Source organism: Amblyomma americanum, chromosome 5 (assembly GCF_052857255.1).
Source record: "Amblyomma americanum isolate KBUSLIRL-KWMA chromosome 5, ASM5285725v1, whole genome shotgun sequence".
Classification (NCBI taxonomy): domain Eukaryota; kingdom Metazoa; phylum Arthropoda; class Arachnida; order Ixodida; family Ixodidae; genus Amblyomma; species Amblyomma americanum.
This window is the reverse complement of record NC_135501.1, coordinates 38,727,623-38,755,502: the sequence shown is the minus strand read 5'-3', so window position 1 is coordinate 38,755,502 and position 27,880 is coordinate 38,727,623. Positions and strand designations below refer to the sequence as shown.

The 27,880-nt window shown below is 45.6% G+C and overlaps 1 protein-coding gene across 10 annotated transcripts in view; it reads right to left on the bottom strand.

The window, feature by feature from the left end:
• mtTFB2 (mitochondrial transcription factor B2) overlaps positions 1 to 27,880 on the bottom strand; it is a 73,595-nt gene that overhangs the window by 45,071 nt on the left and 644 nt on the right. For 4 of the 10 annotated variants that reach the window (XM_077664758.1, XM_077664757.1, XM_077664763.1 and 1 more), the window contains exons 2-8: positions 27,499 to 27,620; positions 26,751 to 26,955; positions 23,057 to 23,188; positions 20,130 to 20,302; positions 8,798 to 8,912; positions 5,795 to 5,943; positions 170 to 262 (exon numbers count right to left, since the gene is read on the bottom strand). In XM_077664758.1, coding sequence (XP_077520884.1) covers positions 170 to 262; positions 5,795 to 5,943; positions 8,798 to 8,912; positions 20,130 to 20,302; positions 23,057 to 23,188; positions 26,751 to 26,955 — 867 coding nt within the window. In that variant the 5' untranslated portion in view covers positions 27,499 to 27,620. Of the gene's footprint in view, positions 1 to 169; positions 263 to 5,794; positions 5,944 to 8,797; positions 8,913 to 20,129; positions 20,303 to 21,694; positions 24,190 to 26,532; positions 26,956 to 27,498; positions 27,621 to 27,880 lie in introns of those variants that run through there. The other 6 variants (XM_077664765.1, XM_077664764.1, XM_077664761.1 and 3 more) reach the window with 4 other exon arrangements.

Below are 27,880 nucleotides of genomic sequence, written 5' to 3'. Positions count from 1 at the left end.
ATTTCTTTGTACTAAATGTGCACTTCATCCCAAAACAAATAAGACATTGAAAAAAAAAAAGTCCACCAGCAACAGGTGGCAATTTTCAAGACTCGTAAATAAATGTAATGAAGGACTCTGGTATTACCTGCATGAATGCAAACAAAGATTGCATGAAAGCACACCTCACCTCACCACACATCTTGATGTCGAAGAACAGCTGGTACAAGATGCTGATATCCCGATAATGCTTGAAGTTGCTTTCTCGGCCTGCCGTGATGTGCTGTGATAAGGAGAGAGCCAGACCACCTATTAGATGGCACACTGCCATGCAATTTCACGTACATGTTGAACGCTACGCCTTATAGTTTGGTGTGCCGCAAGTCTGGACTCGCTCCACGAGGAACACACCACCGCAAATGCCCGCTGTGACACCCGTTTATTGCGGACATAAAAAAAAACACTTCTGGAATACAAATAGTTGCAGTGCAGCAGCGCCACCTGTACTCTGGAAGAAGAAATAAAGTGAGAACAGCCTGCGATGAGGTCCGGCAGGGGGAGCAACGGTCACCAACCCAAACCATGAAATAATTAACAGCTTCTTTTCACTCCCGTGGTGCAATCCGTAGAGTATAAAAAAGGGCAGTCGGAAGCAACGGGAGGCAGAGAGTCCCCGAGCTATAAGGAAGCATTGGCCCCACCCTTCTCTTTTCTAAGCTTGCCGTAAACCGCTGGAGTCAGCGTTGCGGTACTGGTGCCCACCAGAAGCCCTCACTGATCCAATGGCTCCCTGTCGAGGCAGTGTAAACATCCCATGCTCGGACCCGCGTCCGTTGCAGCACTGGTTGCACACCGGAGCCCTCGTTATTTCCATGGACTCCGATCAGCTCCCCCAATCGTTTGCGGCAGCGTCTCGCTGCGTTAATGTTTATCCCCCTGCTGTCGGACCCTCAAGCAAGGTGTCGGACATTTAATCAACAAACCCCTGGGTCTGTTCTCAGAGTTGCATAACCCTCCTTCACAATCAAAGGTGCTTTCTACTACTTGCGACAGTGCATGCTCTAACCGTGTAAATACAATGTGCTACAAAGCCCCTGCAACAGAATGAAAGCATCATTCTGCATCATAGTTACCAGCATCATTTAGCATGGTTCAAAGAATTGCAGCGCTGGCCATGAGATGAAAGCAATCCTGCGCACACCACAGCTATTGCTTGGCAGGGTTCAAAGTGTTCTCAAGGAAGCTGCGTCAGTCATTCATGTGAAACCTTGGCTGTAAGACCTTTTCGCGGGCTAGTTGGATAATGATCTGCAAAAAATGTGAGTGGTCAGTTGTTGAAGACAAATAATGGACATTAACAACAGGACACAGCTTCGATCTTTAATGATGAGACATGACGCCAGGATAGCTTATATTGCGTAGTGTCTCCAAAGGGGTCACTGTCGCCAAATCTCATCCCTGGTGCGCCCACTGCAGCCTATGACCTAGCTGTCGACCACATGCACACTTTAACCACTGACCCTCTTGCCTTGCATCAGTGAGGCACACTAGAAAAAAACCCGCATGTGCTTCGTGCACCTCCTGCTTAAGAAAGGTGTCGCAGCGCCCTACTACACATGCCCGGCCTCCTCCACTACGGAGTCACTTTGGTGAGTGGCTACACCTGCACTTGCACGTGACGTGCGTCACAGACATGCCCAGCCTCAAAATGCATTAGCCCCGGCCCTTCAACATAACTTAAGCGCGTTTGCAACCAGCTGAAAGCATTCATGCTTAGCTTTTAAGAACTAGTTCTATTTTTGACATAAAGGTGCACTACATAAGAGCAAGTTGGCTAAAGAAACTAAAGTTTCGGGTAAGGTAACCGTTTCATCACCGTAAATGGCCTCACGCAGAGACATGTTAAGTTCTCCCAGAGACATCTGACTGCGCGCCTACAATTCCACTTGACTCTGCTACAAAGAGACACCGTAGTCAAGGGCAGCCCAAGGTAATTTTAGTGCAAAGGCACTACTCTAGACGTGCCGACTCCCAAGCAAGAATCTAGCGTTGTCTTGTGTATGAAAGCACACGCGAGAGAACACAAGAGCACTATGCAATCGCCGCAGTTGATCATGCTTTGTGTTAAACTGCAACACACTCTGCGCTGTGCATTGCACATCGTTGTCTTCATCAAATTCCATCTGCGGTGTGAACAGATCAGATCAGCTTAACCTCGGTCAGAGCTTAACCCGAGTCTAATATCGTCTCGAGACGTGCTGACAACCCAGAAAAGCAAAACCATGAGCCAATCAGGCTAAACAAATGCTTTCACACGTCTACTCGGTTCAAGTATGTTGAAACCCTACAATTTTTTTACTCTTTCCTTCCTTCAGAAACGCTTTCGCATAGACTGACAGCAGCCAACTTCTGGATGAAGCACAAAGTGCAATTCATCTGACAGAAAAGGCATCACCCCAACTGAAACAACTCAGCTGCGCAACACTTTCTGCTCAGTGGAGAACTTGCGGGCAAGTGCCAATTTTTAGGCATGTGCAAATAGTGGTTTCTTGGTTCTAAGTGAATTCGAAGCAAATGTAACTTTATTCGAATATTTGAATACTTGTGGCACACAAAAAAGGCTGAACAGCACAATAGGCATTTTCAACATCATGTATTTTTCGAACACACAAGGCCATTACGTGACACAGAGAGAATGCATAGAAGCTTTGTCACACTCACTGAAGCTGTGTCGACTTTCTGCAAAAATGGCCACTGCAAATTAGGAGAGCTGACCTAGATGTGGCGCTGACATATCTGTGAGATGCGAGACCCACATGTGCAGCCTCCAACTGCTAATCTGAACTGCAATTTCGTCGTTGCACAGCTGTTGCTTTTAAGCACTGCCTCAATGACACCAGCTGGGCGTGTGCACCAGGTGCCACTCCGCATCAGGCATAGGAAAGGGGCACCCATCTTCATGTGTCTCATGCTACCCCCTTATTGAGCTCGCGCTGCCGCACTAGTTTGGTGAATTCAGGGAAAGACGAGTGGCTGCGGCAGACAGCTCAGACTCATTCTGTGGATGCACGCTGAACGAAACAACATGCAGCATGAGCTCCAGAAGTGTTATTCGCTCAAGATGAATACTTGGAGATTTCGAATACCAAGCATTCGGATCGAATCGAATATCGAATACTTTACTATTTGACTGAATATTAGAAATTATTGAATGTTCGCATATATGCCTACCAATATGCCTACCCAAACCACCAGAGATAATATACAAGAATTTGCCTCAGTAACAAAATAACTAAAGGTTGCAGAAAACATTGAGATGATGTGCCCCCTTTTCTCTTGAGCTGCAGGATAGCTGTTGCTGTCAAAAGTGGCACTCCACCTCTTGGCGCCCCACAATGGGGCCTAAAGACTGGGCCCAAACATCGCCCCAACCTCAGTGCAATGTGGCAGTGCTCCATTGTGACCAGTTAGAAGGTGACCACATCATCGCGGAGTGGCAGCACCATGAGGTTTCCCACTGTGATGGAGACACTGCTTGCGACAACACCCTAAACCCAGGAAACCTGCTGGCTGATGTTTAAAAAAGTGCAGGGAGCACATATTTACAGTTCAAGCATGCTTAAGGGGGGAATGCAGCTTTTAAATTTCCCAAAAATGGCCAAAAAGATGATTTTTTTTAACTTGTTGTATCGGCTTCAATGCCTTGTTGTTTATGCTGTCCCAAAATTTCATTGCTGAAATCGACCAGGAAGAAGTTCATAGCTATGAGGGTTTAACTTCAACTTCCCAAAGCGACTCCAGCTATGAGCCACATGAAGGTCTCCAGAAATTTCGACTACCAGGGGATCTTTCACATGCATTGGCATTGCACAGGACACGGGCCTCTAGAATTTCGTTTCCATCGAAATTCGGGTCAGCAGCCGAGCGCCATAACCACTAAGCCACCGTGGTGGCAATGACCAGGAAGAAGTCTCAAGAAAATTTTTCCATGCACAACGCAGGCTGCACATTGCAGGGCAATGCCCGAACAACGGGAATTTTTCTCCATTACAGTTTTCGCCCTAGATACTCGCCTTGCAGAGAAGATTTCTCCACGACCGTTTTATCTATTTCGACCGCATTTGCTTTGTTGCACTCCTGCAGCCTTTTGACAAGATTTAGAGGAAAAATACGGTTGTGCCTCATTTATACGGACATTTCAGTTTCTGAGCAAAACTGTCCATAAAGAGAGTCGTCAGTAGTAACGAATCATGAATAAAAAATATTTAGAAAAATAACACGCTATGATTAGGATCTGCTTCTAAGCACGGTGGTGTTCAGTGAGGTTGAAATTGAACACAATTTTGGGAGACCCAAGGTCAATATCCTGGTCGCCGTTATGCTTGAAATAATGTGGTGCAGCTTCATGCGCCTAGTAATCTGTGTCTGATATGCTTCGTGGCATATGGTGGCCAGATGACCTAACTCCTAATACAACTGTTAACTTCCCATGACCCCACGAATCAGTCGGCTGGCAGCTGCTATGCAGCCGGGGGTTTTCTTCGCATCCATTCATGCAATATGGCAAATGGTAAGGGGCGTCAACTTAGCAATGTTGCACTGTAAAGCATAAAACCTGGAAAGAACAGGACCTCAGGCAGTGAATCTGAAATTTTCCACTGCAACACTCTGGTGATCTATACTCAGAATGTAGAAATTCAGACATCCGTTTGGGGTAGTAGAGATTATTTTCTCATCGCTGTCCATGTTAACACAATAACAATACAGGGGCCCAATGGGCTGTGTGCATACTTCCTCTGTCTATTGTCTGGACACCGAGTTTCCATATTAATGAGATGTAAATATAATGGAAAAGTTTGGTCCCCAGAAAAATTTCCATAATTTGAGTTGTCCATATTAACGGGGAGGCCATATTAACGAGGCACAAATGTATATACTAGCAAACAATTTTCTTGAGATATAACAGAGAAATTTCTCAAGAATGGTCAAACAATTATTTCTAATAAGGTTGACAGATTTCCTGTATATGCATCAAGAAATAAAAAAACATTTGCTCAAAGCCGCATCCCTCTTAAGAATAACAGGTATGAAAAAATACAGTTGCGCGCTGCATGTAAGCCACTACATGTGCTTCAGCCCATTCATAACTGAGACTATCCTAGTTCAACATCCAAAAACTGCTTTATCAAAGCTGACATACATAGTGACAACAAGACAGGCACAACTGCAGAGGTCTATATATGCTAACCTGGTAGCCAACGAAATGACCCTATGTCATCGCCATTTCTTGACCACTGCAGAAAGGTTTGTAGACATCATTTATTTCACAAGCTCTGGCATCATCCAAAACTAAATTCTTAGTTCACGACTTGTGCATCTTGATTCTTGCTGTGCATGGATCCCAATCACAGAGTTCAGCAACTCTGTTTTATCCATTCATCCCCCTGACATCTGCTGAATGAATGACCCTTCACAAGATGTCATGTGAACTAGTGACCCTGTCATTTTCCATGATTTCCAATATCACCTTCTATTGTGCTAACCTGTTTTAACTTACTTTCATATTTATTTTTGTATTTTATTTGTGCATTATGATTTCCTGCGTTTTCCTGTGCCACCACTCCCATTGACTTGGCAGTTCAGGATAAATAAAACGAAACGAAATGAAGGGTCAACACACAAGCTCTGCAGCCACAGATCAAAAGCTAGACTTGTTTCAATTTGGAAATATGATGCTCCGTTTCCTACCAGCTGGAAGTGGCACTGCACACTAAAGGTATGGGTGGCCGACATCTCGAAGGAGTGGTGCACTCACGGAAGCCTCTGTGTGGCTCATGAAAACCAGTAGGGGCAGACGCCCCAGCATGAAGAGTGAGGTGCCCATGGGTAGCTGGTGCAGCAGATAGCGCAGGAAGCCCACCTCACGGGAGCGGGACAGGCTCGCCACTAGCACCGCTGCGGGCTCTGCATAGTGCATACACAACGTCGCTCAATCAATCCTTTAACAACAACAGCTGTTAAGGCCATGTTTCCCGGTTCTATGGTAATGTTGGCATAACACAAAGGAAAAACAATGAATGGATGGATGGATAAGGCTGAACCCTTTAAATCGTGCACTGGCTCAAGCTACCTTGCCATGACTTATGAAATTTTACTCCTGTCTTGATTTTAGCCACCAATCAGATAACCTTCGCTTGGTTACTTCTACCCGCTTCAAATCTGCTTTCGCATCACTGTCCTTAAACCCCAATGCCTGGGATAAATCAGCCCCGCTGCTTTCCACTGTAGAGTGAAGCCCTTTACAGAAAAGTATCAAGTGTTCAGCCGTTTCCTCCTCCTCTCCGCACGCAATGCACAATGCAGTGAAGGGAAGTAGTGCACTCTATGCACAGCGGTGCGAACTAATGATTGCACCATTTATGAGCAGTCACCAGTTATTTGCCACCCTCACGCAAGGCTATTTAAGGAGCTTTTTCTGCAGTGTATTAATAAAAGTGTTGCAAGTAGCGCATGCCCCGTCGTCCTCCTTTCTATGTGCTGTCCTTGTTGCGCTTGAATTCTAGAAATCCTTTGTAGCTGTAGGGGCTTTGCTCAGGTGGATGCTAACCAGTTATTACCTCCTGATTACAAACCTACTCCGCATTGGGGGATTCCCCTAAACATTGAACTGGCCACCACCGCAAAGAGCTATCGCTGACTCTAGCGTTACACAGATGTAATAATTGCACGGTAAGTTTACAAAGTGAATGCGAACACTTTGCAAGGCAGTGTCTGCACCAGCAGGAACTCACAGGAAAAAACACATTTGCAGCACGGGACCGTCATGAAAAGTGTTGGGGACAAATTTCGACTTAACTGGCCACATTTTCCAGTTTTGCACAGTATACTCCGCTCAAACAGCCCACAAAAGAGAAAAAAAATGTGCTCCACTTACTGAACGTTGCGGTCACTGCACGAAACAAACACTGTACATTTAATTCAGAAAGTAGAAATGATCTCAACCCCTCCACTTCTGAGCTGAGGAAGTGCTGTGGTCCGGCATTATTCAGTGATGGTTCAAGACTAGCCTCGTCAATTGCCTACTGAACTGACTAGATGTCACCAAGAACGTCTCGTCTTCCCCTAGTGCCCTGTCTGCTGATGAAACTGACATGTGAAGGCCTTCTGCTGAGTGTGAGGCATGAGCATCAGCCCTTGTGCACATTGCATCTGAACCAGATCTGATGCCACAGCATCAAAAAGGCACAAGCAGTTTTGCTTTTATTGTTGCCACATCTGTGGACTCAGAGGCTTCTGGTAATCCTTTGTATCCCAGCAGCCACACATGTGGCCATAACATACAACCGGATTACTGACCATAAATCAGAAGTGAAGGTGTGAAATAGTATGCAATAATTGCTGCTACATACATGGCAGCAATGTTAAATGTTATTTTACAACTTCATTTCTGATAATATATGACCAGTAATGTGATACTCCATGGCCACACATGCGGCCACTGACATACAAAGGGTAATGTCTTCATATGTACGACCGCCGGCAAAATAGGTCGGGGCATGCGACAGGCGGCCACAATCAGATAAAACTGCATCGCCACGCTGTCTGACATCGCACTTCTGGGGTCGAGACAGCAGCGCGTGTGCACGTCCTTTCATTCTCGCAGACGTATCTTTTTTCTCACCTCCAGTGGACTACCTGATTGCATGCAGCGTTTGGCGGCAGGGGTCGCTCTCTTTATTCACTACCTCACGCTTGCACTTTGACGTGCGCCCGCCGAACTGCGAGCATTACGCTGTGAATAAAGGAAGCAACCCCTTGCACAGGCTTGCTGAGGAGCAATAGGCAATGTGGTGGCTTCAAATGACATAACTGACATGAATAATAAATGGTTCCATTGCAGCATAAGATATGAACACGCAGCCCAATTCATACTTTATCATAATACGGAGGCAAGCCAACCACAGAATAAACAGCCACCATTAGAGTTGCATGACACACACACTACTAGCTACTAGATGACATAACGAGAAATCTGCACTAAATACTACGCTTCAGCCTCTTGCTTCAGTCTTGCAGCCAACAGGTTAAAGCAGTATTTCTAGAAGGTAGTGTCTGCAATACTGTTCAACAGCATGGCTTCCCAACAGCGAGGATTACTGTAACGCTCTGGATAATTTTTTTTTTCCTCAAAACAGATAGCATGTTGATGACTTATCGTCCAAAGAAACAAATGCTGCAGTGGGACGACCAAAAGGAAATAAAAATAAAAGTCTCCCCGCTCGACACAAGCACTGGATGCCACTGGGAGGTGCGCTAACATGTACCGTTGCAAGGCGCTTTAACGCTCATTAGCAGCGTCACCAGATGGTATTCTGGATACTGCCCTTGAAAAAGCTGTAAACAAATATGCCACAGTCTTTAACTGAATCTCTTATCTACTACTACCTGGCATAATCTGCAATTGTATAAGCTTTCCTGAACCTGCGATGTGAAACAGCAAATGAAGAGTATCATGATCTACACTGTACCGGCATGAAGTGTACAAGAGCTCTCAAAGCTTACCAGAGTTCACCGAGGACCTGAATCAGGGTAGTTGGAACATCTCAGGAGGCAGCGCAGAAATGACAGGACAATACACACAAGATGACACTGGCACTGTAAACATGGAACAGCAAGTGTTGTTTTGCGTGTTTCTTTCTTTCTCTCTTGCCGTTTTTGCACTGCCTCCCGAAAATTACCACAGTTGGTGGGCACAGAAAGGTATGCAGCCTATACAGTGCACAGGTGACTTTGCCAAAGTGCCTAGCAGTGTGCCCACCCTCTGTCCATGGGCGTGCTGGTATGCCCTCCAGCAGCTGCTCCTCGTGGTTGTGCATGTGCAGCAGGTTTGCCTGCACCAGCTCCAGGCGCCCTGGCCATGCTTCCACCTGCGCCTGCGCATATAAACGCGCATGCGCTCAGCATTACCACAGCGAGGGCAGCCCCTCTTTGAGTGAGTGACATCTCAAGTGCTGTATGTGCCCCCGAGGCAGGGTTTAAAGGGAAGGGACTCTCAAATGATTTTGTGGGTCATATTCTAATGCAACAAATCTGTACAGGTCGTCTTTGTGAGCCATCATCATCACCAGCCTGACTACATCTGCTGAACGACAAATGCCTCTCCCATATCACAGCAGTTAACCCCGTCTTCCACCAGTTGTGGCCACTTCTTCCCCACAAACTTCCCAATCTCATCCGCCCACCTCACTTTTTGAGCATTTAAGTCAACTTCTGCATGAACCCTATCATTTACAAATGATAGAGAAAAAAAAAACAGCAGCGTAATCCATGCTATGCCTAGACTGCCCCAATGCTAGAATGCATGCATGCTGACCCGTGTTTTGTCGCCATAAAGAAAGAATAGTTCTCAAGAAAATGCACTTTTATGCATGCGTGTATTTTGTGCTGTCGCTCACAGCAAGTAATGGTATGTGATATCTGAAGTACAACATGTAACTCATGTTGGTCTTCTGTTGTGAAATATTTCGCCTGATGCTTCCTTAGGCGATTGCGTTGTCAGTCACCTTCGATGGTAAAGGTCTTGCCTGTCACTTCCAAAGGCAATATCGGCAACATCACTTGTGGAAGGACCCACTGATGTCGATGCCATTGCGTCAGGTCATAGCAGCACATTTAGCGAAATAAATGCTCAGAGGCAAGTCAAAACAGTCGCTCCATCTCGAGCAGCAGGAGATACTTTCGTGCCTCCAGTGTGCACACGCTAAGTGGTCCCAGCACAGCAAGTTGTGCCCACCTTGCCAACGCAACACAAACATCTGGCACCCTCACAGGAATTCTTGTGTGCATGCTTACGTACCGCACGCTGCCAGTGCGCTCACGCTGGAAGCTCCTACGGACTGCCGCTTCCTGGTCTTGCAACAATTTTTGTGAGAAGCCATGCATACGTTTTATTGTAGGTGTTAACTTAAAAAAACCTGCGTATTTGGCCCTGCGAAAATTGACAATATCGTGAACAAACACTTAAAGAAACAGGAAACAAGAATTTTTGACCTCATGCCAGCAGCACCTTGTCTTAAAGGAGGGCAGGGGCTAAAGGGGGCTAGGTGCACGGATAGATAGAATTTGCGGATATAGAGAGATGCAAATGCAGCCGTTAATTGCATTCCTGCATTAAAACTTGCTCACAACCAATTAGGACGACACTTCACTATATGTTCTTTTAACCCTCCCCTCTGACCTATAGTGAGGAACTGGGCGAGCCTTTTCAGTGGGTGGAGCTGGGCACGATTCCAGCCTGTTTTCTTTATTTTATTTTGGCATGCAGGCATGCACAAGTTGAGGGGGAAGAGGGGGTGCATCAGTTTTAATCGCCAATATCTTTGGTGGTAACGAAGACAGCATAAAAGTTTCTACGATGCAGTGATGAGTAATGGAACACAAATTTCTCGTGTGGTTCTCCTCACCTTAGTAACTATCACTTCATGACCCCTTCAATGTCAACATCACATCTCATCCGACTGTGACATGTGACGGTAGCTAGCTGCTGACTTTTGCTAAATGTGTTTGTACGCCTCAGTAGGAACACTGAGGACAAACTGAAGTCAGCTACTGTATCTATAGATTGCTACATTCTAACAATAAAGTGGCCATTTTCGCTGGAAACATATCTCTCAAAAAGCTTGAAAAAAGAAGTGCAAGTGTTGTCACCACCGGCTGTTTTCACAGGCACACGGCTGTGAAGTCAAGACAACGTTCCTTTTTTTGAGCGGATCCTCAAGGTTAGGATACTCCTCTGTTCACTTCCAAACGGTAATCAGAGCCACCTTGGTTTTCATGCAGAAATTGAATGGAGTGTGGAGGGGAAAAATGTTCAATTTTTAGATTTCATTCTCTTTGTAATGCAGCCATGTTCTGTCGCTGAACAAACAACAACATAGCCATAAACAGCCGTGTAGTCAGCTTTTAGTAAGGACAAGAACTGTATGGAAACGTCCTCAGTGCCCCTAAAGTAGTGTTCCTCACAAAATGGCATGCAGATCCATCCCTCGTAATTGCAAATACACATTTTAATTGTGTGAAGAACTGAACATGTTCTTTAGCTGTCTCTGTCTCAGACAAAAAGCAGCACCACTCTGGGGCAGCTTTCTCGCATTTAATACCAGCAACTTGATTCTGAGCATTATAGCAAAACAAGAAATTTATAACTTCAATAAAATTTTCCTCATTAAAAGCGGGAAGCCTGAGTATCTCACTCCACACAACAGGTAAAACGGAGAACTAGCAGGCATGGACAGAAACCATCAAAAAATTTAAAGAACTAAAGAAACATAAAGTAACAAAACACTCCCTGATTTTTCACCTCCCCCAGCCTGAGGAAGTCACGAATATAATATTCAGAAATATGAAATACTACATGAAGACAAAAGATAAGCAGCAATAAGCAATGGCCCCAAGGTGCAACTTTCCATTTTCCAAAAGTTGGAAGTTGCACCTTCAAACCCATCACTTTGAGTTCCTTTTTTTTGGTTAGCATGTAGTGAGCGTAGTCCATAGTACAGTAAAACCTCGTTGATACGTTTTATGTTTTAACTGCGGGAAAACGTATTATCCGGGAAAACGTATGATCCAAACCGCCTGATTTTGAGCAATGTAACGGTTGAATGGGGTAAAAAGACATTTATTGACAACTTCACTTTATAAAAATGTCGATTGGCATTTCTCGGCATAAGAGCTGAACAGATCCTATTCCAGTGTTCGCTGAATTCAGTCCGCGTTCGCGCTGTCTTTAGCGCGGAAGGAAATTCGTAACGCGTCCGGTCCGTCGACGGCAGTGACGAAAGTAACCAAAATCTCTTCCTCGTCATTTTTCGGATGCCTCGCCCCTTTACTTCCAAGTATTGTGGAAAAGCCACCGCGGCGGCTGATTGTAGCAGGGTTTCTGCTTTTTAAGCCGCGTTTCCCAGACCCGGCCCGTTCGTATATATGCGCATCGCTGTAGCTCGTAGAAGCTTCGCCTCCTTTCCCTTACGCACCGCGAAGAAGCCTCAGCGTTTCTCCTCTTCATACCGCGTCCCCGCAGAAACGGCCGTCGAGAATGCTAGCGCGCCGTTTTTATATTTTGTCCTTGATAATGATGCTTCACCTCGTGGCATCGAGGTACTGCAGAGAAGCCGCCACAACGGGTGACTGCCGCAAAAACCATGTTGCGTGCCCTCTCGTTCGGCCCACTTGTATGTTTGCAGATGTGCGGTTGGTCAATAAACGTATTATACGACCGCAGTTTGTCGAAATTCTAAACGTAGTAGCCGAGAAATCGTGTTTTCCGGGAACGTATTAACCGGGAAAAAATACAGTGTAACTCTATGGGGCTTTTTTTAATGTCCGCGATGTTGAGCGTACGAACCGGGAAATCGTATGAACCGGGGACGTATCAATGAGGTTTTACTGTATTTCTCAAGATCATGAACCAACTGGCTAGCTAGAAAGTACGCTCTAACTGCACACATATATGAGAGTATGCTGTCCTCTAGAGCAAGTCTCGGACAGCTTACTCCCTTTCCTTTAGAGTGTACTCCCATAGAGCATTTCTTTTCCTTTGACAGTAACAGCCCTCCAAGCAACCAGGTGCCACCTCCCCAGACAATGAAAGCAGTCCTTGTGCATCCACTTTTTCTTTGGTTGCTTCTGCCACATGTACAGTCTAATTTACTTGACGCACTTCTGCAGTCGCTACTCAGCCACCATAGGAGTGCAGTTAGCATGCTTTGCAGTGAGACAGGCCTGTGAATACTTGCAACTACATAACTTGCTTCTGCCTGGCATAGCACAAATCTAAACAGCTAGTTTCTCCCTTCCTTTCACGGTTCTCCTGTACAAAGGAGGGGGCCTTTTTGTCAAATACCCTCCCTACATGCGGGAGGTACAACGTTTGATCCCCAGCACTGCTGGGTACCCCGTTACCCAATGGGTACCATCGGCATCAAATGAAACGTGTACAAGAGAACTAAAACACAAACAACAAAACTTGAAGATATTGCACTAGGGAGGCAGAATACCAGAGCGGTTGATTTTCGTATCAAAAGCATAAAGACCACTTGTTTGGAAGTGTTAGTAGGCCTCGCCTGCACTTCCTCTCGAGCCGCTAATGTTTTTATTTGTACTCATGTTTAAAGTTGTTTTGTTTGCATTTCATTTGATGCTCATAGTGAAAGCCTCACCCTGGCCTACCACTTCGCTTCTTAAGGGTGCCTCAGAGGAGTCAACCAATGGAGCTAGTTGGTTTTCAGCCATTATAACCATCTCATTTAGAGCAAAACACACACAATACAAAACAAAGGAACACACGAGACGAAGCACGGACGCTATTCACAACTGATTTATTGAAGGAAAGATCAAAGCATATATACGTTTCCTGACCTGCGCAGGCAACACCACACAAGGAATCTTGGAACTGAGCACACAGGAGGTTAATAGATGAAGTGTGCAAGAGGTGCATAGTTCTGAAGAAAATGATGGCCGGCATACGCACGAATGTTGCGAGTAGACTGGATAAAAACAGAGGCCGGAAGTGCTTCCATACATTCAATGAATCGGTTATGAGTAGTAAGCGTGTTTCGTGTTGTGTACCCCTTTCTTTTGTCTGGTGTATGTTTTGCGCCAAATGAGATGATTATAATTTCTCAAGGGTGAAATGCTTGAAAAAAAAAAAAAAGGCTCCTAGACCGCTTAGCCATGGCACTGTATGGCTATGCTGCTCTTGCTCCATTAAGAAACAAATTACTAAATCACTATCATCATCATTGTCCTGTGCGCCACCTTGCCTTCTGTTCACGCATTGTTTGCTCGTACGATGTGCATGATGACTGGAGGCCTGTCTACTGAGCACGGGAGGTGTAACAGTGTAACGTGCCTACTGGGCATTTGCATGGAACCTCAGCTGCAGTGGCTCTCCAGCACTGCTGCATTACGAAACAAGCACATTTGTCTCACGACTCTAGGGCCAATGCCTTTTGGAAAATGAAGATGGTATATAAGGTGCTTGGCCTACAAATAAAGGAGGTCACTGGCACCTCTGCTGTTTATTTACTACTAACATCAGAGACAGGTGGCTAAAGTGCTGCACAAACACCAGTGAAAAGAACCAAAGAACTACATGTTTATGTATAAACTATGCATAACTATGTATAAAATATGCATAGGCATGTTTCGTATATAACATATAAGGCACTTACTGTGCTCTATTCGTTGAAGCGTTCCTTAACATCTGCTGCACCTGACACCAAATTATTAGCGTATACCTCACTTGTTCGTTCAGTACTAGAATATAGCATAATTTGTTGGCTTCCGTCGACAGAACACTGCATTGATCAATTAGAAAGCGTTCAGCGAAAGGCCATTAGATTCATTTATATGCAACGGCGTTAGATTACAGCTTATCTTTTGATGTAGATTGCTGTTAACTGAGCTGCGCAAACTTTGCCACTTTTCCTGGGAGTCTGTTTTCTTCTAACAAGCACAGTTGCTAGTCCAGTCGTGTGTGTGCCTCGTCTCTTCGCTGTGTCCCGTTTTTTTGACTAGTTTTACTCCTGAACATGTACCAACTGACCCAGATTTCAACACTACTGCAATTCATTTATAACAAGTACCGCCGTAGCGATTCCCCTACAGCACTGTTACGCAAAACTGGTCTTCCAACAATACAAAATAGGGCCAAATTCTTGCGGCTAAAGTTTCTTTTTCTACTTTTAAATGATGCTTTCAAAATAGATAAAAATAAGTACTTGTCATTTTCTAAATCATTAAACTCGAGAAAAAAGCATACTAAGCACGTTACCGAGTACAGATTTCATAGTAACACATTCAAATCTTCGTTCCTTCCACAAGCCATCCAAGATTGGAATGCGTTGCCGAATGATGCGGTTACCTGTAATTCGTTTGATGCTTTTTTGGAAGGATTGTCAAATCTTGAATTGGAATAAGTGCACCGTTTTGGAAATGCTTTTTATTTTGTTTTCTGTGCACATGATTTATTGGATTGTATTGCATTGCCTTGTTCCTTTTCAAGTTATTTTGCAAGCAATTATTACTATTTTCATTCCTGCACTAACCTGACCGTAAACGTTTTTTTTTATGTGTATGTAATTTATCCCGGCCCTGTGAAAGCCTCCACAATGAGGCTAGCAGTATGTTGTAAATAAATAAAAATAAATAAATAAATGTACGTTTATGTACAAAAACACAGCAGTGCTGATGCTGTCTGCATCTTTCTGCCCAACTTTATTTGTGCTAATTCTATAAGTAATGAACCAACCAGCCCAACTTCATGCTAGCTCCTTCAATGATTACTGTGTTAAGCATGTGTAACGTCTGGCCTTGGCCCTTTGTTAGGCATGCACACACTAGCCTAAAGGCACACAAACCGCAGACACTTTGCCACCAGTGTGGTGTAGTGGACTTCTATGAACATAACAGTGTGCCTGACGAGCAGTTTTACCTCTCTGTGAGGAAGGAAAAAAATGAATGTGCACAACTGTTGGTCTCGATGCTAGGAGGATTGTGGCGGGGCACACTGAAGCACCCTCATAATATGGCATGCAAAATTTTCTCCCAAACAGCATCTCGGAGAAAACCCAACAAGGGAGAGGTGCATGCCATTAATTAAAGCCACACACAAGACAGCCTGCAATGACTTGTCATAAACCAAATTTTCTAAGCACCTGCCACACAACCATGCAGAAATTCGCCGCAGCAAATGGCTGACACACTAAACTGAAGTTTTCACTATGCAGCAGACACGATTGTAGCAGCAATTATTAGAATGCAAAATGGGAACAAATGCAGCCAGAACAATGATGCATAAAAGCTTTAATTATCATCACCTGGAACAGATTACCTCAGCTGGTCTCCCACAATCCAGAAGACGAATTTGTTTTCCCAGAGCCTGGTAGGCGACACCATGCTCTGTGTCGTGTGTTACAACTAAAACATGAATTACTTACCTTGCCACAATAAGGTAGTTATTCCTTTTTGCCACAGTAATGCACTTTTTTAATTTGTTGTCTTTTATTCAGAAAGTGAACATGATTGGAACCACCTGCCCGCTTCCATTGCAAATGGATGGAAGGTAGGAGCGTCCCCTTTGAAACAGGGTGATGGCAGCTGCCACCATGCTCAGCTTTTTTCTCTTTATTTTTGTTTAACTGTGTTGTAAGTTATTAAAATTCACCATTTTCTTTAAATACGTCTTCCTACACTTATAACCTTATGTCATCTCTCTGCTTTTGAGCCACCAATCTTAAAATCACTTTTTGCTAATTCCCACCGCAGATTTATTTACATTACTATTGTTATCTCTAAACACCAGGGCCTCAGGAAGTGTGACTGTGCCAGCATCGGCATCGGTATGGATACCATCACATTTTAGTATGAGGTGCTCTATTGTTTCTACAGGTTTACCACACAGCACATGTGTCATCTTTTTCGTTAAATTTCCTTTCATAGCTGCGCGTTCTAAGACATCCTGACCTAGCTTCAAAGAGTAGGGCACTGCCTCTTGAGTTATCATAAAGCGCTTTTTTCCTGATCTGCCTTTTCCAGTATTGATATAGTTCTACTCTATGCTTCTTTTCCATTGAATATGTCCAATTTTTACCTTCCGCGTTTTTAACCTGTCGTTTCATGCTCTTTCTCCGTCCTCGTGTCTGGCATACTTAGTGGTTAGCTTCCTAGTTCTTTTCTGCCAATGTGAGTCAATGCTCTTTCTGTATAGGTATTTAAATACCTTAGCTGACCGCCTACCAGTTATCGTTCAATTTCCTCAGGCGTCCTTGGTATAGTATTTTACTCTGAGCTTCTCATGCTTTGAACAATGCCCAGCCCATATCCCCCTGTACTGCCTGTAAAGCATCACTGCCATAGCGCCATATAGTAGCGACTTGTGAAACTTAGCTTTTGCTGGTGCATGACTTTTCAAATTTGGCTATGAAAAACAAATTTTTTTTCAAAATTGCGGCACCAAAGTTTGGAGTGCAGCACTTACACTAGTGTATAAGTTGTGCAATGTCAATAAAGCCTCCCAGGCCATGTCTGCACAGTGCCTCATGACACTACATGAGACAAGTCAAGCAAAAAGGTATTTTATTGAACTGACAGGAGCTCGCTCATCCGAGACAGGTTCACTACCCGGCTGCCCATTTCCTGTGCAGCTCTTTATACTGTCTTTACATAGTAGAAATCTCATAACACTATGATGTCATAATGATAACATCTTGCAATGCCTTTATGTGAAACTGATCACCTTATATCCCACAGTTATGCCACACTATCACACCTGGTCACACTACTATGTCATACTGATCACCTAATGTCAGGCATTAGTGTCATTGTGATCACCTCACATGACATCACATCACATGGACCACCTCACACTGTGCCACTGAGTCCCATGGATCACTCTGTGTCATGAAGTTAAGTCACAGCGATCACGTCGTGTCATGCCATTACATCACACTGATCACATCCCATCACACCACTCTGTCATGCTGACATGCAGTCGTGGCCTAGTGGTTTGGTCGTCCGCCTCGGCTACAGGAGGTGGCAGGTTCAAAACTCATTGCCGGCTACCGACCGCATGGGTGCAGGCGCCCCCGATCTGGCGACTGGTTTTTTCAGGGGGTGCAGTCCTGGGAGAGGCTCCCTAGATCCCGCTACTCCCTCTGGGGACATTCCCTGTCTCGAACAGCCACCTGGGAAGGTGGCTCGATATATGTCACTGTGCCTTCTCGTAGTGTTCTGTGTGTCGTCCAATTGTTGTATGTTAACCCTCATCATGGGTGATGCCCAAGCCATGTTTGGCGGGCAGAAGCGAATGAAAGGGCCTCAAATGGGCTTCTACCACATGAGGCGGATTTGCTCGACGGCGGAACTTATCTCTGATCTGTCGAGGCAATGGTTTGTTCTAAAACCCTTTTCCCAAGCATCTCATCCCAGAAAAGCCGAGCACCAGGCCGGGAGAAATGTTGTACCCATTAAAAAACCGGTGGGTAGCCGGCGGGACTAGGGATCGAACCCAGCTCCTGCCGAATGTGAGGTGGATGCTCTACCACGGGGCCACGCTTCAGTCAAGAAGTTTTTGGTCTGCCAAAGAATACTCCCCCAGCCACTGACGGAACAGGCCAGGGCCAGACCACTTCCCAAGAGTGAGTCCCATAAGTTAGAGCAAAGCTCAATAACTGGTGGACCCCCGCACCAGAGACTGCTCTTGTACCAATTTAGGTTTGGTCATCCTCGGGCACGAAAGCCCTCCCAGCGATAGTGGTGGATTGGTCCACTACTGCCACCCGTTGGTCATGTGTGAGTTCAACCCACGAGCGTCGGACAGGCGGGGTCGCTACTCACCATAGTGCGCATTCTGTGCTGCGCACCCCTGCCAGACTCCGAATATGACTTCGGGTAATCTCTTCATGCCACGCTCCAAGCGAGAGCCCGATTCTGCCAAGTTTTCTTACGCCTCTTGGATTTGAGGCCGGCCCTCGTGTACTAAGCCAGGACCTACCACCTACGTACCGGAAGCACGAGTGTGGGCTTCATCCCACACCCCTTTGGTCTCACAGCGGTGCTACTCACAGAGTCTCAAAGTATGCAAGCGGCAGTTCTGCTTTCGCTTCGCACTTGTTCTCTTGGCCTACTGAGATGCCTGCAGGCCTCTGCGTTTCCCAGAGATGGCCTTGGTTTCCCGGAGGGGGAATGAGGGCAGACCCAAGCAGCGCTCCTGAGTGATCAAAGGGCTTGGGTTACACAGGGGTGCCCCTACCCCTGATGACTTTGGTCAGCCGGGATTTCCCTGCAGCAATTCTTCTTGAGACTGAGTCACAGCAGCCTATCCCTAGGCTGCCCTGGCGTATGAACTCTCTCGCTTCGGGCCACTGGGAGAGGGTCACCACCAGCCCTTTCCAGGTTCATCATTAGTGTCGCCTCCTTTTCACTGGATTACAGGAGCACACAACTAATCCCAGCGTTACACCTAGGGCCTTCATCGCCAGTGCCCGCACCCCGCTAGGTATCAGGAGGACGCTACCCCTCCTGTTGTTAGCCGTCCTGGGGGCAAACCTAGTGCTCCACAGCCCCAGTCACAGACTTAGACTGTGTCCAGGTAGCCAACCCTCCGGTCAACAGTCGACAATAGCGCATCAGTCAATCCAGCCCATCATCAGTGAAACTGCTTATGTTCTAGTTGGGGCCGCGGTTCACCATCTCCAAATGACCGTCAGCACTGAGGCGCCGTACCCCCTTTAGGGTGCACAGATTAGCACTATTGTCAATAGGGTCGCCTCGGGTAAGAGCTCACCCACGTTCTTGGGAACGCAATCTCAGCCAGCCTTTGGCTTGCTTTACAGGCTCACGCCAAACGAGCCCAGGTGTAGAGACAGAGGTATTATGCAACACAATCTCCATCTCCGAACCGAGGCGTGCCCTTGTGGTAGAGCATCTGCCTCGCATTCGGGAGGTGCTGGGATCGATCTCCAGTACTGCCGGGTACTTACTGATTTTCTAATGGGCACAAGATTTCCACCGGCCTGGTGCTCGGCTTTTCTCGGATGAGATGCTTGGGAAAAGGGTCCTGGACCAAACGTTGCCTTGACGGATCAGAAACAAGTTCTGCCGTCAAGCAACCCTAAATCTGCCTCAAGCGGTAGAAGCCCACTTGTGGCCATTCCTGCTTTTGGACCCCATCCCGACCAGCTCAGCCCTCAGAGCCAATCCTTTCGCCAAGGATACGGATCCGTTTTGCTGACTTCCCTTACCTAGACTGGTCTAGTGACTAGAGGCTGTTAAACTTGGAGACCTGCTGCATGACATGGGTACAGTCCGGCATGAAAATCGCACTCCCTCACTCGTATTTTTAAGGGCCGACAGAAGCGCGCCGGACAGCGAAAGAGCCGCACTGCTCTACGGAGCCACCGTCGCTATCCCGGGGTGAACCCATTCCAGGGACTCGATCTCCTTACAGAGAAAAGAAAACTCTTCCCGGGGCTCCCATCGCCGTCATGCTGATTGTGCCCTGTCCTGCTTGTGCACCACATCGATCAACTCACGTCAATACTGTCACAACACCTTCACACTGCGGCACAGGTCCAGCGAGGTGAACCCACCTTCAGCTCAGCCAGGAAATGGCTGCGGTGCTCAAAGAGGCGTATACGAGTGCCGGCTGGCAAGTGGTCCCTTTCCAGCAGCCGACGGCTGAGTAGGCCAGGTCCCGCATTAGCCTCCAGCACCATGGGGGGACAGCCACCGGGCCACTCAGCCAGTTGCTCTGCCAGCAGGTCTGCACAATGCACACACCAGCAGCCCCTTGTGAGGAAACGGCCCCTCAGCAGCATGCACGCTAAAATGATCTAACACTGCTTGGTCAAGGGCTAGGCAGTTGGCACTGCATCAGACAAAGGGCGCCGATGTCCGGACAGAACCACAGAGACAGCGAGCAGTTGGGCATGAAGAAGAGAAGATATTGGACATGACTGTATGACCGATATTATACCTAATGCATAACTTGCTCGAGCATATTATACATGAACACATTTCAGTACATTTAGATAAGCATAATGGGTTGACTAAATTTCAGCATGGGTTTAGGAAAGGCTATTCAGCATGCACACAATTGATCAAAACAATGCACAATTTTGATACATCAATAAAGAACACTACTAAAGAACACTACACTACTTTCATGGATTTCTCCAAAGCATTCAACAAGGTTTCCCACAAAAAACTATAGTTCAAATTGGATAGATTTCTCAAAAATTTTCAGCTTATACAATGGACATCTGCCTACAATCACGACTGCCACCAATTCATTGAGTTCAATAACGAACACTCTAATGCACTTTCAGTTGAGTGTAGCGTTCCCCATGGCTCGGTGCTTGGACTCCTTTTATTTCTATTATATATTAACAATATGGTGCAAGACATTCCTGTTAAAATTAAATTGTATGCTGATGACTGTGTTCTTTATTCTGAGGTTAATACTGATTAAATAGTTTTAAATAATGCATTCAGTAAACTTATTGCTTGGTATGACACTTGGCAAATGCCTGTAAATTTTGAAAATACTGCGTATATCAAACTAACTCGCAGAAAAGTACCCTTACAATTCCAGTACTCCTGCAACCAAAATATATTAAAGAAGGTGCCCCAATATAAGTATTCAGGGCTTTGGATTACGAATAATCTTAAGTGGAAAAATATGTAGATTATGTGGCAGCTAATGCTAATACAAAGTTTTTTCTTCGAAGCGCCCTTACGCTTTCCACACCTAGCATTTGTCTCCTTGCATACAAGTCCATCACACTTTCAATACTAGATTATACTGCCACCATTTGGGAACCGCACACACAAACCAATATGCATAAAATTCAAACTCTGCAAAAAAGAGCTGTTCGCTTTATATACAACACGGTCCGGAAAGCAGCTGCAAGAGCACTACTAACAAGAGCACGTTTAGTTTGATTAGTTAACAGAAATCATGCGTTGCGTCTTAAATTTTTCTATCACGTAATTAACAGACATTAAAAATTTGATTTCACAAACATTATTTCTTTTTCATCTGGGTACGCCACAAGGAGCATCATAATCTGACAATAACCCCTTTTCGCACAAATTAAAGCACCGTTAAGTACTGCTTTTTCCTAAGAACTGTCACTAACTGGAATTTACTTACCAAAAATGAAGTTCTTCGGCCATCTTTGAAATTGTTTGAATGTCATCTCAAGGTTTTCAATAAGTTTTGTCATGACATGTTTTATTTTGTTTTTTTTAGTGCACTGTTGAAACACGCCATTGTTTTCATTTATTCCCCCTCCCTTGAAATGTTTTTTTTATGTATTCCCATCATCATCATCAGCCTGCTTACACCCACTGCAGCGCAAAGGCCTCTCCCATGTCTCTCCAATTGACCCTGTCCTTTGCCAGCTGCGGCCAGCGTACATCCGCAAACTTCTTAATCTCATCCGCCCACCTAACTTCCTGCCGCCCCCTGAAACGCTTGCCTCCTCTTGGAATCCACTATGTTACCCTCAAAGACCAGCGGTTATCTTGCCTTCGCATTACATGCCCTGCCCAAGCCAATTTCTTCCTTCTGATTTCGACTATAGGATGTCATAAACCCGCGTTTGTTCCCTCACCTACCCTGCTAAAATCCCTGCATGGGATTGCGGTATGTACAAATAAATAAATAAACATCCTGTTTGTACTTAGTCTACGGTCGTCTTTCTCCTTCTGTTAAAACTGCATTGTTTGAAGTTAAAGTTTAAAGCAAAGCTGCGTTGTTTAAATGTGAATGAAATGGTTGTTGAATGGATCAGGGAATATTTAAGTTTAAGGTATCAGTACGTCACAATAAACAGAGCCAATTCAAATGTAACTTCCGTCACATCAGGCATCTCACAAGGGTCAGGTTTGGGGCCATTGCTTTTTTGTGTGTTCATTAATGATATATCAGGAAATGTTACTTCCTGCATGCGACTCTTCAGTGATGATTGTGTAGTGTATAGAGAGGTGAAAAGTCCCCATGATTCCCATACTTTGCAGGAAGACATAAATACAGTGCACCAGTGGTGCGAACAATGTGTCAAAAAATTCGGCACATATTTGAAAAAAAAAAAAAAAAAACGGCGCAGCATGGAAGCAGTCGTGCCCGCACGCACTGTAAAGAAAACTATAACAGTGGAAAAGGAACCCCGAAGAGCAAGTAACCTTGTCTGTGCTGCTGCACTTTCCACTTTGCTCGCCGGCAGGGCGCCAAAGAAAACATGGCCGATTTTTCAAGAATGTCTCAGGAATTTCTACTCATTGTCGACCGAGCGGGCGTAGCCTTGAACGTGCTAGGAAATGCCTTCTCCCCTTCACTCTTGCGCTGCCGCCGGCACATCGCCAGCAAGATATGGTATGCTTTGGAACCCGGTGCCCAAGCCTGACCAATGGGGATGCGTACCCGGCACGAGAAAGAGAAGGAAATTCTACTGATGCTGTGTCTATACGCGCGCCTGCTTTGGCACGAAGAACGAACAGATGCTGACTGCACCTATAAATGAGGGGCGTTGACCACTGTCTGTCAGCACGAGCAGCCATTTAAGCTTCACAGAAGCGCGCCCACTCGACTCCTGGGATGACACCACTAGCCCAGCCACAGACCAGCGAGGCAGCGAGCGCCAACCTGCGGGACGCCACCGTCGTGTTCCTCAGGTCATCGGACTGTCGCAGTGCCCGGTTAACAAATTGTGTTTTGTTTGTCTCTCCTGCGTTAGTGCACTTTAGGTGCAAAGCTTTTGCTCTATTGTAATCTCTCTTGAGTGCTACTTTGCACGAGTTGCATTGTATTGTAAATCACTTTGTATGTGCTCATACGAGTGATTGTGAAATCCTCCATATCATCTCTTTGCTGAATCAACTTTGTTTTGTTCGTGAACCTTTGGCTCCGACCCATTCTCTGGCTTGCGACCTGCGAAAGCTGGGCACCAAACGACCTCCCTCCCTTGTCACTTGGTAACTGGTCTCCGGTTGAGCTTGACACCCTGAGTCGAGGGCATCTCCTTTGTGGCCGAGACCGCTACCCCTCACGCTCTAAGGGTGCCTGGGAGTGCATGCTAAGGTGCGCAAAAAGGTGACACAATGGCACATGAAATTAAACTTGCAAAAAAATAGTACACATGTGTTTCACCAGGAAAAAGAATGTACCTAATTATGCCTATAACATAAACGGCTACTTATTAAACACTGTTCTCGAATATAAGTATTTAGATTCCAACTTCTAAACTATGTTGGCATCGGCATGTTGATTATGTTACTGGGAAAGCTTGCAAAATGTTTTGTTTCTTACGCCGTAAGATTCTAAGGATTTACTGTTTAGAACATAATGCCAGGTGGCGCTAAAGCAAAAAAGACGTTGACGCTGCTGGCGCGGATTGAAGGAAGTTGAAGTTCGCCGTTTCTCCCACCGAAGGACGTTCTGCCGAGACCTCTCTTGCCGGGTCCCTGTCTTGTGACCAACACCGTGACAAATCGAAAATTTCGCTGACCTCGCAGAACCGCTGACTCGCCTCACCCGCGACGCCACACCTTTTGTTTGGCCCTGCGAGCAAGACGTGGCTTTCACCGAGCTCCGCCTGCGTCTTCAAACGCCACCCGTTCTTGGCCATTTTGATGAGCGGGGTGACACTGAAATACACACCGACGCCAGCAACATCGGTTTCGGCGCGGTTATCGTGCAGCGCCAGGATGGCGTTGAACGAGTCATCGCTTATGCAAGCCGCGCTCTGTCACGTGCAGAGGTTAACTATTCCACGACTGAAAAAGAATGCCTCGCCATTATTTGGGCCACTGCGAAATTTCGCTCCTATCTTTATGGTTCATTTCCATTTTCCATGGTTCATGCATTCATTTCCAGGCCATCTTATCACACTTCCTGCATAGCAGTTGTAGAACCAATGGCCTTTTTCACTCTTTTCTTCCCCGTATGTTGACAGAGTGGAATCGCCTTCTGCCATAAAACACATTAACACTACATCGCTACCAATTTTGCTCATCACTTGCAGGATACCTTGGACCTAGTCTTTGACAATTTCTTCTCTCACCACTTCGTCTTGCTTTCAGTTCCTCATGTGTTCTACATATATGTATGTTATCTCTGCTTGCGGTTGTTGTTTGAGCTGCTATGCGAACGTGTTTCTTTTTGCCATTTATTCTCATTTTCAGTTCTCTATACGTAAGGGTTGGGGTTTCTGGCTTTCAGTTTTTGAATATTCAGCGGACTTCTTTCGGTGTTTATGTCAAACGCAAGTTTCGGTTTTTTTCGGAAAATATTATTTTCGACAAAGGAATTGCTGACTTTTTTTGATGATTTAATGTGACAAACCTGTGTGGTCAAAAGTGATTTTAGACTGCATAGTCGTCATTTTTGTCAGCGTGGACAGTTAAATTAACAGTATTTAACTTAGAAGTGGGACACGAAATTGCTATCATCTTTAAAAAAGTAACGCAAATTAAATGAGATGGCTGGCACACAAAATGCAAGTGGAAGTTTACTGCTAAAAACTAGGTTGACATGTTATTGCTGGGTTGTCGCGCTGGTTTGAGCACGAGAGCGGAGCATCATGCGATCTACATGTTGATGGCAGCAATGGAACTCAGGCTCAATCACTACAGTAGCCAGAACATGACACTTTTTCATGATGCCCATGCATGATTTCGTGTCAGTGTCCTACACGCAGATGATTGATCTACTTAACCGACTAACTGCTCTAAGCCAGTGGCGATGGTGAACAAACAGTGCTTAGCTAGCAGGTGGCGCTTCCCAGCCTGCAGAGGCGTGTAAGTTAGCAGAGCAATACTGCAAATTACACAACTGCGCTGCTTATCTAACAATGCAACCGTTGCATCATGCCTGTGGCTTCACTACTTAGTTTTTCAACTCTGACTGAGTGCAACTCGTATTCAACAGCCAGCTAGCTGTGCCTTGGAGGGCAAGAATGCCATTTTTTTTTTTGGTTAAAGCTGAATTTGGAGAAATCAGTTCAATGTTATTGCTGTTTTTTTTCCAGTTCTGAAGAGATAAACTCCTACTTATATGGCTATATTTCAGTGCTTACTGGGTGCTCTGCATTGCTTTGTGTTTTGTTTAAGCCATCTTATGGTTCGTTTATTCTTATTGTATATCATTTACCACCCCCTATGTAATGCTTTTATACACATGAGGACAATAAAATAGACAGATAAATAAAACTCTCCTTCACTTGCATCTAAACAAAAGAAACAGGAACTGTTAGGTGCAATACTACACAGCATTGTACACAGAGGACTTTGCTTCTTGAAATTGTCAAGGTGACGAAAAGGTGCGACTGTCTCTGCAAGTCTTTTTGAGTGCTTCGTCCGCTCTGAGAATGCCAGAACATGAAAACTTTGTGTTTAAGTAAGCTAATCCTTAGATGAAAACAAGGATTTAGCTTAAAAGGTACGGTGGCACTCGGGCAGGCCATAACATATTTTATAAAAAATAGTGCTGAATCAAACATGAAACTGGCATTTTTACAGTTACAAGGTCTAGCCAATCTTTGAGCAGGCTTCTGAATTTGACAGGAAAATGAGACGTTGCACTCACACAATGCTGAAAGACTAAACTCTTTCAAAAGCATGTTTCTGACCGATTCATGAAATTCCGTGGAACTATGTGTTTTGTACCGGGAAATTTTTAAATTGCTGCAGCATTTCTTGTGAGGCTTGCTTGTGAAAAACCAATTTTTACCAGTAAATCTGTGTGCTTTGTCTGACACAAGCCAAGCCAAGCCAAGTATGGACCTACACGTGCCAGCATTTTTTCGATGACCATTCGGAATGCACGTTTCCCCTCTGGGTGACTGTACGAAATAATGTTAATGACAGGAAATGCTTTGTATTGCTGTCGCCGCTGCTTGACTTCTTGCCTTTCTGGCTTTGACTGATAAAACTATGCACGAATATAAATTTTACAGATAAAACTCTAAATAGAACCCTAAGAATGTTTACCTGTTTTGCAGTTTTTCCGCTGCATAGCAAGAATCCACGTGGAGTGTAATTTTAATTTAGATATACATTAAGGCGATAGATGGCTGGCCAATGCATTTCCCCATTCCATGTAGTGAGAGAAGCCTCGATAATCTGCTGATTCCGAGGCGATGTCCTACGCTGGTTTTGTGCACTTCTGGCTTGCTGAGTGCATTGTGATCAGTGGGCCAGCCACTCACCCAAGGCAGCACTGTGCACGTGGAAGAGGTCTTCAGCACGGCTAGTTCTGCGACTCAGAATCGCAGGGAAGCGGTGGCACAGCTCTGAAAGTGCTGGATCACTGATGTGCTGTGGCTGTGGTGCCGGTGTCTGCCTCTTGCACAGCCATCGCCTGGACAACATGCGCCCCCCGCACAAGCGCAGATGGGCACCGCAGACCACCATCTGTGGCATGAGCAGACCTGATTTCAGCCGACATCTACAGTTTTGCATTGTTCGTTGAACCTGTACATCTCTCCACAATTATCATCTGTTTCAGATTACCAGGCCACCTGCTTGCACTAGTATTTAATCAAATTCCATATTCCTCTGAACACTTGTGGTTTCAGTGTTCTTTTCCACGGCATCGCCTCACTCATTTTCAGCACTTGAGTTCGTGAGAAATGAACTCCACTAACGCTTTGAGAGCCGCATTAACAGCCACCCTTTCTCATTCACAAGAATGGCAATTTTATACCACTTTTCAACAATCCACTATCCTACAATCTCCACGATATGGTGGCCGATCAAGCTTGCTGGTGCTCTTAATGTTACGGTGGTGCAACAAAAGATGAGGTCAAAAAGATAAAAGACGACTTTTGGCTGACTGTGTGAGGCCACCCCCTCATTGCCGCCCTTCCCCGCATTTCCACAAAGTATATCGAATTCCCCTACCTCAATCAGAGCCATGCGAACCATTTAATACCACCAGGGAACGAAATTTGAAACCTGTGAAGTGCGCAGAAATCGTCCGCCCTGGCCTCCGCCGCCGGAAGGCAGTGTTCACCACGCGGGAGCCCACCGCGTGTAGGAACGGTGTGCAGCGCGGCTGCGCCGCATGACATCTACCCCTGCGAAGGAGAGACATTTTCATCTGCAGCCCAGTGCTGCCAAGTGTGCAGGCAGGCTGTTTCCTTGGTGCATTGCGATGAAAAACAAATTGTGCAGCGCTTAAACGGTACTCCCCAGTTCTCGCTTTGGGATATACGCTGGAACATATACTTCATAGCGCAAAAATCACGAAGGTTCTACGGGACGGCGAGACAGCACATTCACCTGTTTATTGCGATGACAACGCTCATGTAAAACTTGGTGCTGGGCTAGTTGGTTA